At 40.8% G+C, this 14,907-nt stretch overlaps 1 protein-coding gene and 1 long non-coding RNA gene across 3 annotated transcripts in view; one reads left to right on the top strand and one right to left on the bottom strand.

The window, feature by feature from the left end:
* Window positions 1-2,923, top strand: part of CDH5 (cadherin 5) — a 56,572-nt gene extending 53,649 nt beyond the window's left edge. The window contains exon 12 of the mRNA XM_073307948.1: window positions 258-2,923. Coding sequence (XP_073164049.1) covers window positions 258-751 — 494 coding nt within the window. The 3' untranslated portion in view covers window positions 752-2,923. The remainder of the gene's footprint in view (window positions 1-257) is intronic.
* LOC140896331 (uncharacterized) overlaps window positions 1-14,907 on the bottom strand; it is a 497,972-nt gene that overhangs the window by 452,818 nt on the left and 30,247 nt on the right. The window lies entirely within an intron of this gene.

Raw genomic sequence — 14,907 nt, 5'->3', positions numbered from 1 at the left:
GTGCTGTAAAAATAAAGTTCTAAGGAGATGAAGAGATCAACACTAAAGCAGATTGACAGAATGCAAAAACGGGCCCCTTTTGTCAACACATCAGACCTACTTTAGGAATGTTTTAGATACATTCTTTTTTGAATGTAATGGCATTTTTCCTGAAAAAACTTCAGATTATGTTCAATTTTAACTACACTGAGTTTGGTTTACTCTAATTCTCTATATTTGCCTTTATTTACAACTGCTGGGATATGTTTTCTCTACAGTAATCACATTGTTAATCATTCTGAGAAAGAGGCACAAGAAAGAGCTGACTGTACTCAGGAAGAATGTGGCAGAGATTCATGAGCAGCTTGTCACCTACGATGAAGAAGGTGGTGGTGAAATGGACACCACCAGCTACGACGTGTCTGTGCTCAACTCTGTCCGCAAGAATGGCATGAACCTGGAGACTAGGCCCTGCCTGTATGCACAGGTCCAGAAGCCAACAGGAAATGGAAATTCTGGCACTGGGGAAATGGCAATTATGATTGAGGTGAAGAAGGATGAAGCTGACAATGATGGGGATTTGCTGCCATATGACACCCTTCACATTTATGGCTATGAAGGTGCTGAGTCCATTGCAGAATCTCTTAGCTCTTTGGAGTCAGGATCCTCAGATTCAGATATTGACTATGACTTTCTAAATGACTGGGGTCCAAGATTTAAAATGTTAGCTGAGCTTTATGGATTGGAGCCAAATGAAGACTTTGTGTATTAAGTTCAAATCAACTGTGTTTAGTTTTTTTCCCCCCTCTAGAGACAGATAGGAAAGCCAAGATGCAACTAGTATGCAAAAGGAGGATCAGCAGATCTTTACATCCTGCACTGCTCGTGTAACTATGATTCTAGACACCAAAAACTCAACGCATTTTGGGTTAAAAAATTACAACGAAATCCATTTTTAAAAATTAATGACATTGTTCTTGTCCCATTCCCGCAGCATGGGCAGCTCAGCTAGCACACCGACTCCTCCATTGACACTAGTTCTCTATGACCCACAGGTAGGCTCCACAAAGCATGTCTTTCACAGGTGCTGGGCAGTAATGACGCAAAAGTTTTCCATATATATGCTGATGCCTACAGCAGCATGGCCCTGATTTCTTCCCCATTCCATGTGGTCACACCCCCTGTTATCAATGCAAAATTAAGAACAGAGGAGTCTAGCAGCTCTGGGAAGGAACATATAATGGAGGCATCTGTAGCCACCTCCCCCTCAAGTCTGCCTTGCCTCCTGTACCATCTTGCATGGATAATTCATGCCTTTGCTTACACAGTAAAGGGGAGGATCATCATTTAATACTAAAGATGCTTCCATTATGTTCAAAGAGATTCATGATTTCTCCCTTCTTCCCAATTCACTAGTTACCTTTCCACTCCAAAAATGGCTACTGCAGGAAGATAGTAGAACTCTTTGGGATTTTTAAAAGACCACCAGAGTGGTTTTAATTGGTCATTTTTGAAAAGCTTGCCTGTGGGGATTTCTGGCACAATCCTGGAGTATTAAAATCTCTTTATCCTCAGAAAAAAAGATTTTCCTTTCTTAACTAAGATCTTGGTGCTATTCAATGTACTATATCCTGCCAGGCAGGGAACCTGCAGATCAGGTGGAATGTTAAGGCTCCAGAACTGTAGGTCTCACTGGATTGCAACAATCAAGTCACACATATTACAGGCTAAGCAGGTGTTGGTTTTTCTAGGAGTTCTCTTTTTTAATATTGTTGAAGAAATTTAACTATTTCAGGGGAAAAAAAGTCAAGGGTCTCATTACTGTGAATGTTGTTTTTAAACAGGTACTGTAAAATGGGTATTTTCCACCTAGGAAAGTATTGTATCTATGTATTCTACTGTCTGTCTGAAAGACCAAGGCATGAACATAAGCAAGGTTTTGGATGCCACCACCACTGCATCCCTGATCCTGCAAAGACACATGCGCATATTTAACTTCATGCACAGCGGGGAGTCATCCTGTTCAGCTGAAATCCAGTGCGCACGGTGCATCTAGTCAAACAAACATGTATGGTTTTCAGGATTTAGGCAAGTGATGACAATGGGCTGGCTCCTGCTCCCACTGATGTAAGACTCCCATTAATTTTAATGGGAGCAGGGTCCTGCCAATGAAATACCCAGTTTTGCAGGATCTGTAGGAATTAGTTTAGCTGATCTCTTGATTTAAGATTAGATTATATTATAGTTGCTAATCCAAATACTAAAGTCTTCTCTTTTAAACCAGTGTGGCAGAATTTCACTGATTTGCATTTCACTAAGTCACCCATAGCTGATGCACAAAACCCAGTATCCTTTTTCAGCAAAGACTTAATAGCAAGGGTATTAAATCTGCAGGGTGGTCTCCGTATTAGTACTTCACTCCTTTTTTTGAAATACACTATACAACATTTAGTAGGACACTATCATCAATTATTCAAATTATAGTACACTTTCCATATACGGGCCTGATCCAAACCCATTGGGAATCTTCCCATTGGTGGTTGGATCAGGCCCTTTATAAATAATGTACTTTTTTAAAATTTGTGTTTGTTCACTTAATCATTAATTTGCAAATCCAGTCCTCAATGCAAGATTGTATTATAAAGATTGTGTTATTAATACTTATGTTTTAAGATTTTTATGTATAATAAGGTGTTGCTATTCAACAGGAAATGTTAGCTATAAAATTATTCAGTGCCATAGCTAAAGAGTCTTCTGTAAACAACATCCAGATAACATTTCCTATAATCACTGTGGGGTTTTTTGCAGTCTGCATTATAACATTATTCTAAGGAACACTGTACTGATCTCTACTATACATCAAAGGTGTTTGCACTGGATATTTTCTTTTAATATTGCTATACTTGTTTTCTTTTTACTGACATAAAAGCCAAATTCAAATGTAGTGTTATTTCTCTGTGAATTAATAAGCTGCATGCATAAGACAATAGGCTTTTGGGTGAACTTGCTGCAGTGAATTCAGTCAACAGAATGCTGGAATCTGTTAGCGAAGGGGAAAGGAAGTCAAACCCATAGAATGATAGACATGGGTTCATGGAGGACCGCTGTGTAAAAATGATTTTTTTCATGTACTTGGGAAGCTATACTGTAAGACAGTGGTTCTCAAACTGTGGGTCGCGACCCCATTTTAATGGGGTCGCCAGGGCTGGCTAGACTTGCTGGGGCCGGAAGCCAAAGCCAAAGCCCAAGCCCTACTGACTTGGGCCAAAGCCTGCAGGCTTCTGCCTTGGGCAGTGGGACTGAGATTACAGGTCCCCTGCCTAGGGCTGAAGCCCTTGGGCTTTGGCTTTGCCCCTACCCCAGGTCAGTGGGGCTTTGGCCCTCCATGCAGGGAGGCAGGGATGGGGTGGGCTCAGGTTTCAGTCCCCCCCTCCTGGGGTCATGTAGTAACTTTTGTTGTCAGAAGGGGGTTGCAGTGCAATGAAACTTGGGAACCCCTGCTCTAAGACCTTCTCCCACAGAATCTTCCCCTCTCAGATGTCTGATTTCACGGAGACCCTTTTCCAGGCAAATCAGAGGTGTGCAACATAGCAATTTTCTTGTCATGTGGGGCCAGATTTTCAAGAGAGCTCAGTGTGTGGAGTTGTTTTGAAAATCTGGCCCAATGGAGGGTGTGGAGATCTTTTGAAAGTTTAGCTACAGAATCAATGTGGTTCTAGAGGGCGATATAAATATACAGAGAACACTGGTATAGTATCAGCTAAATCCCACACCTGCAGGATGGAGCACAGGGATCAGGACCTTCCCACCTTAAAATACAATCTTCTATTGTTTGAACTACCCCATTAGCTACCACTAGAACAGTTCCATCCTCAGTTATCAAATGTATCACGGAATGCACTGAGCAATTTTAGATGACCAAATGGAGGACATTTTCAGTGTAATTAACAAAAAGAAAAGGAGGACTTGTGGCACCTTAGAGACTAACCAGTTTATTTGAGCATGAGCTTTCGTGAGCTACAGCTCACTTCATCGGATGCATACCGTGGAAACTGCAGCAGACTTTATATACACACACAGAGATCATAAAACAATACCTCCTCCCACCCCACTGTCCTGCTGATAATAGCTTATCTAAAGTGATCATCAAGTTGGGCCATTTCCAGCACAAATCCAGGTTCTCTCACCCTCCACCCCCGCACTCACAAACTCACTCTCCTGCTGGTAATAGCCCATCCAAAGTGACAACTCTCTACACAATGTGCATGATAATCAAGGTGGGCCACTGGTTGGTCCTTGCTGCTGCTGAAAATGGCCCAACTTGATGATCACTTTAGATAAGCTATTACCAGCAGGACAGTGGGGTGGGAGGAGGTATTGTTTTATGATCTCTGTGTGTATATAAAGTCTGCTGCAGTTTCCACGGTATGCATCCGATGAAGTGAGCTGTAGCTCACGAAAGCTCATGCTCAAATAAACTGGTTAGTCTCTAAGGTGCCACAAGTACTCCTTTTCTTTTTGCGAATACAGACTAACACGGCTGTTACTCTGAAACCAGTGTAATTAACAGACTGCTGGGAATATGAGTTTGATTGAGATTACAGGGAATTTTGCATAACTGTTTGAGGCATTACCAACAGTTAGAGGAGAAATTCTTATTTCAGTTGACAGGGGGCTTTGGTTTTGGAGATGAAAGTCCCAACTCCTATCCCTCATGTTGTGTGTGTACGACTTAGCTGCCAGCCAGAATGCACGTATCCCGACTTCCTCTGCACTCAACAATGTTACTCCCTAGTAATATTTCATCCCTTCAAGCAATGCAAAGCACTCTTCCCCATCACCCCTCAGCAATGGCATGGCCTGGTGTCTCCCTAATATTTCTAGTCCTGCCACACCAGAAGCAAGGGACTGAGCAGGGGTGCCTCACACTGTACAAAAACAACAGATAGTCATTTCCCCATATTGCCCATAACCCTGGATTTAAGGGCTAGCACACAACAGATGAGTAGACAGTCATGGCAGAAAGGGAAGGACTGACTCAGCAGAGAAAGCTGTGTTTGCAGAAATTAGTAGTAACTTTTAAATTGCACTATAAATTGCAACCAAACATCTGTGAATACTTAAGTCTCACACTCTAAAGACCTTTAAATTCCGTGTTTTAGACAACAGTCCTTTATCACCTTTTTTCTATGTTCGCTCTCAAAGAAAGATCATGCCAAAACTTTTTTAAAGAGACTTGCCCAGACTGTTGGTATTTACACAAATATAAATCAAATGAAAACTATCAGTTCTTTCAGAGCTAATTGTCAGAAGCAGAATATAAAAGTTTCAGATTACACAAATTTAGCCGCATTGCATTAAAAGTGCAATACATATGTCAATTAAGTTACAATGAAATGCATTTTTCCAAAGAAAGATCAATTAAATACCTGCAATAATTTTGCTTTCACCAAATATTTTAAGTGTTATTCATTTAATTAAAACATACATTTGACTTTTATTCTTAGTCGATCATGAATTTTTATTGTATTATTTTTATGTAATAAAAGGTCATGCCAGGGGACTAATGCATTTAATAAAGATTTTTATATGGCCCCCCATTAGGGATCCTTTTTGAAATAGTCATTTATGCTTGAAATCCTTGCTAAACGAATTAGCAAGGAATACCTGTTAAAACAACAACATTTATTGAACCCCTCTCTACGCCAAAATAATCTGGTGAATTGACCCAGCTACTACTCCAAATAATTCAGATGAGTTTTCAATATTCAAGGGAAAGAATAATTCAAAAATGAACCCTGTAGTTGCATCAAGTATTGTTATTAGCATTCAGCACAGCTATTGTAACCTGAGGGAGAAATATAAAAACACATAAAAGCCAGGAAAGAGGACATAAAACGAGAAATGAGAAGGAAAAAAAAAAAACACATTTAACTGTTCCTGGAGTTTTTTTTTTTTCCTCCTTGTTAATGGATTCTCTTACCTCCCCGGCAGCAATACAAATTAATTCTAGAAGGGGTCCAATCAATGTTGTTATTAGATTCTAGAAGGGGTCCAGTCAACATTGTTATTAGAACTGAAATGTCATTTCATCAAACCCAAATTTTTTCATGGAAATGTATCGATTTCAATGAAAAAATGCATTTGGAAGGTTTTGTGGATTCATGATGACATACCTAGAGAGAGAGAGAGCGAGCGCACCCACATATTGCAAACAAAACAAAATTAAAAAAAAAAATCTTGAAATTTTATATTAAACCGATTGTTGTTTTCTGGTCAGGCCTAGTTGTGATGCCTGAGTCATGAAGAGCAACAGGGTCTCCTTTAGAGTTTAGTGCTTTGATACAAGAATCCTCCCTAAACCCAACTCATATTTTTCCCCTTCTGACACTTACATTTTGCATATGCTATGTAATGCTGTCTATTGGTGAAAGGCTAGCAGTACGCACACAGATGTATCATGGCTCACAAATCTATCCACACATGTATGTTATGCTCATCAAGGTATTTGAGTGACTTACAAGATTCCATTTCTAAAAGATTTTAGACCCAAATCTGCTTCCCTTTGTGCAGTTATTTACACCTGTGCAAAGAGTATAAAAAGCTGCTATTTTGATTTGTAACATTTTACACCCAGTGCGCAGATGACGGTGCAAGGCACTGGGAAGTCAGGTCCCTTATGTTCCTTTCCACCTCATCCCTATTGAATAGAATTAGGGTGACCAAATGTCCCGATTTTATAGGGACAGTCCCGATATTTGGGGCTTTTTCTTATGTAGACTCCTATTACCCCCTACCCTCTGTCCTGATTTTTCACACTTGCTATCTGGTCAGCCTAAATAGAATTGTCCTCTTTGGTTTAGGCCAAAGATGTGAGTTTTACAGTTTGTTCCGAATGCACCAAGGCTCATTCTAATCTCAGAATTCAACAGTGATGGGCCAGTTGCCAAGGAAGCTTGTCTGCCATGCTCACGAGGCGGTCTGTTGTTGTTCCAGTGGATCATAGCTGTTGTGGGAGATCAGGATAGCCTCTGAAATGGCTCAGGCCAATCCAACAGAAGGCTTTGAATGTAAAAAGTGGAAGCTTTGATCTCTGTTTGGGGAGCCAGTGCAGCAAGCAAAGGACTGAGGAAATGGACACTTGCAGCTTGTGCTGGGGAGCAGGCAAGTCACTGCATTCTGAAGCGATCAGATCTGTTTCAGGGTCAGGCACTTAATACCGGACACTCATGAAATTATAACAATCAAATCTGCATCTGTGCTGAATCTTTTCCCTTCCCCAAAACCCCACATTTCCACCTGCCAATCAGGAACCTCTTTCTGAATGTTGCACCACTTCAGATTAGACAGGTCAAAAAAGGAATTTATTATTCCTCCTAATCCTTCTGCCCTGTCCACTAGATCTTTAGACCATGGGGTCATTCTATTTATTCTGTATAAATAAGACTTTTCTAAGAACAGGTTCCTCCAACCCGTTTTCTGATGCCTACCCTGCATTTCACCTGCCTGTTGTCATCTTTTGTGCTTTTCATGCCTGTCCTATTTAGACTGTAAGCTCCTTGGACCAAGGACTTTGCCTTCTCCTGAAAAGCATCATGCTCAACAAGAGTGCTATGTAAATGAAACAGGGATGTTGACAAAAACAAACTCCAGCTTTCATCATTCTAATGCTGTAGTACAAGTCTCTGGGTAGATCACTGGCAACAGGGATCAGACTAGGACTTCAGGGTCTTTAAGCACAAACCTCTACTGTCTGAGCTAGAAGACCCAACTCAGTCATCCAACGCTGTAGCAGGCCTCTCGATCTTTGTACATGGCCCAGCCATCATGAGAGGGGAAGACTGAACGTGGGTTACATTTGCAACTATGTACTATTTATAAACCAAGCCTCAAACAATGCATGTTGTAGTTCAACAAGTAGACTGTATGACCAACTTGCATCATCCTCTTTAAATTTAGCTCTAAAAATAGTCCGAACAGCACTCTAAACCCAGCGTATAGGAGGAGATCTGAAGTTTGAGTGAGAAGGGCTAACTAGGTACCCTCTGACTTTTTAATGCCTTTGTTGAACCCTTTTTTAAAAAAAAAACAAAACACCTTTTAGAGGGACAAATAAAAAAGTTATTATAGGCCACTTTGTCAGGAACAGGTGCTAACAATACCTTGCATTAGTGTCTCTTCTGTGTGCTCATGATGTAGAGAGTTACAGCTTCAAGTCAGAAAGTACATACAGCTCACTGTATCACTTGATCTTGTGTTGAATCACAGGCACGTGGACAGGCGAATTCACTGTCAAATTTCAGAGATCTAAAGCTTTTGTTATGATCCTGCCTTGCCAAGAAGAAAAGCCTAAGAAAACCTCCCTTCCCAAGAAAAGCACCTGCTAGTGACGATAACCCCTCAATTTATACAGTACCTTTTATCCGGAAGTACCTCAAGGTGCTTTACAGATTACATTTTAAATACTGTTCTCAGTTACGCATGCATAAATCCAAAGCAAGTATGCTAACGTCAAGGGAATTACTCTGGATTTACACCAGAGTAAATGTGAACAGAATTTGGTGACGTTATAAATAGGGCTTCATCCTCAGCTCCATTACATTTTCTTTATTCAATGACCAGTTTATGTCCCAATGTATAGAGAGCAAAAAGATTGGGACTTTCTTCAATCTGGTCCAAATAATGAGCAAACAAAGGAATAGCTTTGGTTTCTGTCCAAAAGCGGGAGGGGGAAGCATAGAAGCCAGATAAATGGGACAGGTTTCAAAAAACAAGGAGAGATGGGCTACAGCAGCTCCCCGGGGGACCCTTGTAGCCTTCTCTTTATTTGAATTGAATTAATGATTCTATGTTAACCTACAATGGGCTCAGCTCCTGTTGCTACAGTTTCCAAATCAAAAGTTACCCTTTACTCTTAGACTTGGAGACTCTTAGGAGCACATGAAGAATGAATACAGTGACCACGAACACAGTTACAAGTAAACAGTCTTGTTTGTATTATAAGTTATATGTTACACTCACATACATATCTACCCAACCTGACAGAGCCCAAGCCACAGCCAATGCTGTATTCATAATCACATCCCCGAAGATATTCGCGAGTTTGGTGGATGTCTCAACATATGGTCATCAATAGTCAGGTGGCTCCTGCTGGGGTCTTCCCATTTTTACCTAACCAGGGAACCTCTATTATATTGTTGTTCTGACCATCCCTAAACACCTTATTCATATGCATGAGGGTTCCAACCTCTTTTTCCTTATCCGTACTTCCACACCCCATAAATGTTGGGGTGCCCCACTTGCCATAGGTTGTTCTCCTCATTCCCCCTTTTCCTTATTAGCATCTTATTAATATTTACATCAGCCTGTTTCCAGAGTAACTCAGGATCAGAATAGAACTTCCCATGATGTTACAAATCAGGTATCCTGCAGTCTATTTTTCTGAAGTGTCACCTTTTGGCACATCTTTTACAGTAATCTTGTGATGTTACTGGCATAGGGTCACTCTTAGGTTATCCACCGATATCATGTCTCCTTAAGCTTGTGGCCCAGTGTACCTAAGCAAAAAAATCTTACAGTCCTCTGCCTGTAGGCCTTGCATTACAGCTATAGCTTACTTATGTCCTTAACACGAACCTGTCACTCCTAAATACTTGTCAGTCTTCTACTGCTATAATCCTATCCAATTTAGCTATTCATCACACATTGATTACATATGAAATAACATGAGTTAACCACTACAACACAATTAAAGGATAAAATTAAACTAATTGGCTCACCCTTTTGGCTATTCTTGGCTGCCAGAAGGGTCTGGCCATGACCTACAATGTCCCCTACATCACTGATGCCCTCTGCGCTAAAGGTTTCAAGTGGAGGCAGCATGTAACCATTCCAGCTGCTCTGAGGATACCCTCCTTACGCTGAGGGTATAACTGCAGTGAGATCTGACTAGTCTATGTTCCATTTATACGACTGGAGTGGCACAAAGAAGCCAGAGTGGGACCATGCCATGAGTCTGACCCCAACACTTTAAATCTCCTATTCGGTTTTTTCCCTGAAAACTTCCCAGCAAGGGAGTTACCCCTAAGATGAGATAGCATGCAAAATTTCAGGACTGATTTCTTTTTAAAGGAGGTTGTGTGGGATTGTAAATGGGGCTATATTGGTAAGCTATCTTTATTTTTAATTATGGTGTGGCTATCACTGCTCCTCCACAATATTAGCAATATGTTCCATGCTACAGCTGTTAAGCAAGATGAGGCACTGAGCCAAATTCACCTTGATTTAACGCCAGTGAAGCTGGTGGAGTTACAGTACAGGCCACTGTCTCTCTATTAAATTAAGAAAGAAAGTTTCTAAATGTAATCAGCATTTTTGTGTCATACTCATCAGTGAACACCTGGTGGCACTCAATTCCAGCAATACCATGGGAGAAGAACAATGGCGTTGCAAAATACGTTGTGCAGAACAATGCAATCAGAAATCTGCTCTCTCCTAGCTATTAGACCATGCTACACCAGCATAGGGCACCTGCTCTTTGCAGTTTTGTTATGGTAGCTCACACGGTATTTTATTTAGATAATAGTTAACACTGCAGTCTGTTTCATACCCTGACAGTGAACTCAGAAGAACAAACACTCTTCCAAGCATCATGCTGTTGTTATAGCCTGCTAGGCTTATTTTTTATGTCATGCTCAAGTGTATTACCTGAGGCTTGTGGAGCCAGCTGAAATGATGTGTTACATTCAGAAAGGGAACCCTGAATCATGATCTCAGACCAAACAGATTTTAAAATACCTGTGGGGAAGAAGGAAGGGAGTGGAGAGAGGTGAACTCCAGACAAGGTTAGTTGGAGGAGAAAAGGGGAATATGAATCAAATACTACCCACCATTAAAGATCAAATTTTGATCCCACTGAAAAAATACATTACATTTTTATTCTTTTTAAACTGAACCAGCATTTGATCGGAATGGGTTTTTTTCTTAGCGATAGCTTCCCAGATACTGGCAGTGGGGAAACTCCTGTGATCGTGGTATTTTGTTTTTCTTATCTGCATTAATTGAAAACTGTCTGAGGGAAGTTTGAATATGCCACAGGGGCCCTTTTAAAATTGAAACCTTAACCAAAAAAAAAAAAAAAAGCCACCACCACCCAAAAATCATTGCCAACCCCAGATTTACATGGTAAAAACTGAACTGCTTATTTTTCTTCCTACCTCCCCTCCCCCATCAAACAATCATCATCCTTCCCTGTCATTCAGGATCACAATTTTTTAAGTCATCTTTCACTCCCCACCACACACAGTCAGTATAATACTAAGTCTTGCCAGTTTGGCGCCACAAAAATCTTGCAAACCTGACCCTTCTCTTTTTCATCCAATGTAATTGGCCATGTCCTACTTATCTCCTTCCAAGAGTCCTGCACAATTCTTGTCTCTGGCCTCCCAGCTACCTACAGTGTTCCTCTCCAGTGCATCCAAAATGCGCCTTCTAGTTATTTTCCTCAACCACCAATCAGTGTTTGTTCCAGTGCATTTTGTGGAATGGCTGTCCTTTGAACACGAACAAGGGTATTTGTACATGAATAGCATGCACTACACAATAGCCATCATTTGTAACTCATTTTCAAAGTGCCAAGTCATCCAACAGAGAGCAGAAACAACCCTGTGTGATGGACATAATCAAACACTACGAAAAATGAAGAGCAACTATTCCCAGTGAACTCTTCCCTCACAACCCACGGGCTGAATTTGTTTGCCTAAACTGTTTTTTCCACCCAATTACGAACAGCAGATTACTTAAAAACAAAACAAAAAAATCAAAACCTCTCTGCATAATCCACAAACAGAGCAGAAGGCTAAATCCACCACTTGCAAAAATTGCTTTAAATTATGGCACTGCCTCCAACAGGCTCCCCTGCAGCTAGAACATTATAACTGTGCTGATAGCTGAGGGGGACCAGGTGTGGGGGGCTAGAACACATCAATAGCACACAGGGGATCTCCGCCCCTTCCATGTGTCACAGAGCAGGGCTCCCTGGTTACCATACACATTGTAACAAGAGTGATCAGGTAAGGGGAGCTATTACCAGCAGGAGAGCGGGGGGGAGAGAGAGACCTTTTTTAGGTGATAATCAAAGTGGGCCATTTCCAGCAGTTGACAAGAACGTCTGAGGAACAGTGAGGGGAATAAACACGGGGAAAATAGACTCCAACGAGAGACTGCTGAATTGGAATTAATTTGCAAACTGGATGCAATTAACTTTGGCTTGAATAAAGACTGGGAGTGGATGTGTCATTACACAAAAAGTAAAACTATTTCCCCTTGTTTATTTCCCCCCCTACTGTTCCTCACACTCTTGTCAACTGCTGGAAATGGCCCACCTTGATCATCACTACAAAAGGTTTTTCCCCCCCTACTCTCCTGCTGGTAATAGCTGATCACTCTTGTTACAGTGTGTAGGGTAACACCCATTGTTTCATGTTCTCTGTGTATATAAATCTCCCCACTGTATTTTCCACTGCATGCTTCTGATTAAGTGAGGTGTAGCTCATGAAAGCTTATGCTCAAATGAATTGGTTAGTCTCGAAGGTGCCTCCTTTCCTCATAAGGTAGGTTTTCTATTCCTCCGATTATCCTAGTAGCCCTTCTCTGCACCTGTTCCAGTTTGAATTCATCTTTCTTAAAGATCAGGGACCAGAACTGCACATAGTATTCCAAATGAAGTCTTGCCAGTGCCTTGTACAATGGTACTAATACTTCCCTGTCTCTATCGGAAATACCACGCTTGATGCATCCTAGGATCACATTAGCCTTTTTCATGGCCGCATCACATTGGCAGCTCATAGTCATACTGTGATCAAACAATACAGTCAGGTCTTTCTCCTCCGTCACTTCCAACTCATACGCCCCCAGTTTATAGCAAAAATTCTTGTTAATCCTTAAATGCATGAATTTGCATTATTAAATTTCATTCCATTTCTATTACTCCAGTTTTCAAGGTCATCCAGATTTTCTTGTATGATATTCCCATCCTCTTCTATACTGGCAATACCTCCCAACCTTGTCTCATCTGCAAATTTTATTAGCACACTCCCACTTTTTGTTCCAAGGTCAGTAATAAAAATGTTAAATAAGACTGGTCCCAAAAACAATCCCTGAGGAACTCCACTAGTAACCTCCCTCCAGCCTGACAGTTCACTTTTCAGTATGACACATAGTAGTCTCCCCTTTAACCAATTACTTATCCACCTTTCAATTCTCATATTAATCCCCATCTTCTCCAGTGTAACTAATAATTTTCATGTGGAACTGTATCAAAATGCCTTACTGAAATCCAGGTAGATTAGATCTACTGCATTTCCCTGGTCTAAAAGAAATCAGGTGTCTTCTCAAAGAAGGAGATCAGGTTGGTCTGGAACAATCTACCTCTTGTAAAGCCATGTTGTATTTTATCCCAATTACTGTGTACCTCTATGTCCTTAACTACTTTCTCTTTGTAAATTTGTCCCAAGACATTGCATACAATTGAGCTTAAACAGGCCTGTAGTTTCCCAAATCACTTTTTCCCCCCTTTCTTAAAAATAGATACTATTTAAGCAGAAGGAATCATTTGAAAAAAGTTTGTGACATTCTAAACTGTATGTACATAGAGAAGAACAGTCTATATGCAGGAATAGGAGACTGGCACTAACAAGTTCCTATCCAGGATCCGACTCTGATCCCCTTCAACCTCAGGTGAGTCATTTAGGCCCAGATTTCAAAAAGCAGTCGCAAATTTTTGCTACCAAAAATGGAGGCGCTCTAAATTAGAGGCCACCTTTAGGCTAATGTATGGTAACCATACTTTCTTACCTCCTACCAGGCATTGTGAGGTTTAATAAATGTTTGTAAAGCATTTTATAGCACACTTTAGAGGTGTCACAGAAAGCTGCAAAGAGTTTACAATCTAAAGACCCTATCCTGCAAACACTTACTGCCCACTGCAGTGCTTCATGCCTGAGTAGGCACAGTGAGGTCAAAGGGACTAGCCATGTTAGTAAGCTCTACACATGATTGTAAATGATGGTCAGGCCCCAAGTTTTACATGTGACGCTATAAGGGAGGGTGATAAAAACGTAGAAGAGATATAAGCAAGGATTAGAGCATAGTGATCACATGATTATTCAGCCAGAGAACATCTTGGTGAATCTGAAAATTAAAGCTAACCTGTTAGTTACTTAAGATAAAGTAGGGCATGCACATACAACATTACGTGAACAAAACTGGGTTACGGTTCCTGCACTGCAACAGACTAACTCGTACATTTCTTTCTATGAGCGGGGCAATAATTGGGAATTCTAGTTTTATGGACAGACCCGTAGCATTCACATGACAGGTGGTGCAATGGCTTCCTTTCACCAAGAAACCTACAAGGAGACCCACATTCAGCTGAATGCAAACTTGGGTTTTGTTGTTCATTGCTTTTTTTAATTCTACCTCTAGAGAGTGTGCTCATTCAAACCTCTCAACCTTTAAACCTGGCAATTACCTGTGTCACATCAATTTAAACTATGAGCAGAGACATAAATTCAGTGCCTGCATTGCACACCCATAACATCAGCAGTATTAGTTTGGCCTCACTGTAATTTCTTCTTTTCCAAATAATGTGTAACCTATGTCAACTCTCTTGTTGTTACTCCTTTAATTGTTTTAAATGGTACCAGCCTAATATCTTCAGCCATCAACCTTTAAAGATTCATTTTTAATGTGTGTGTGTGTGTGTGTGTAGAACACTTATATCCTCCATGAATCAGCACAGAAGGGAAAATGTAACACATGCACCCCCTCCCATTCACCCATGGTTTATGTACTTCCCCTGATCAAAAGGAAGCTCATCATGGAAGTCAGAGGCCCACAGCAGTTTGAACACCACGAGCCTTCATCTTT

The sequence above is a fragment of the Lepidochelys kempii genome, chromosome 12, assembly GCF_965140265.1.
Source record: "Lepidochelys kempii isolate rLepKem1 chromosome 12, rLepKem1.hap2, whole genome shotgun sequence".
NCBI lineage: Eukaryota > Metazoa > Chordata > Testudines > Cheloniidae > Lepidochelys > Lepidochelys kempii.
Note: the sequence above shows the minus strand (reverse complement) of the source record. Positions and strands in the feature narration are given on the sequence as shown.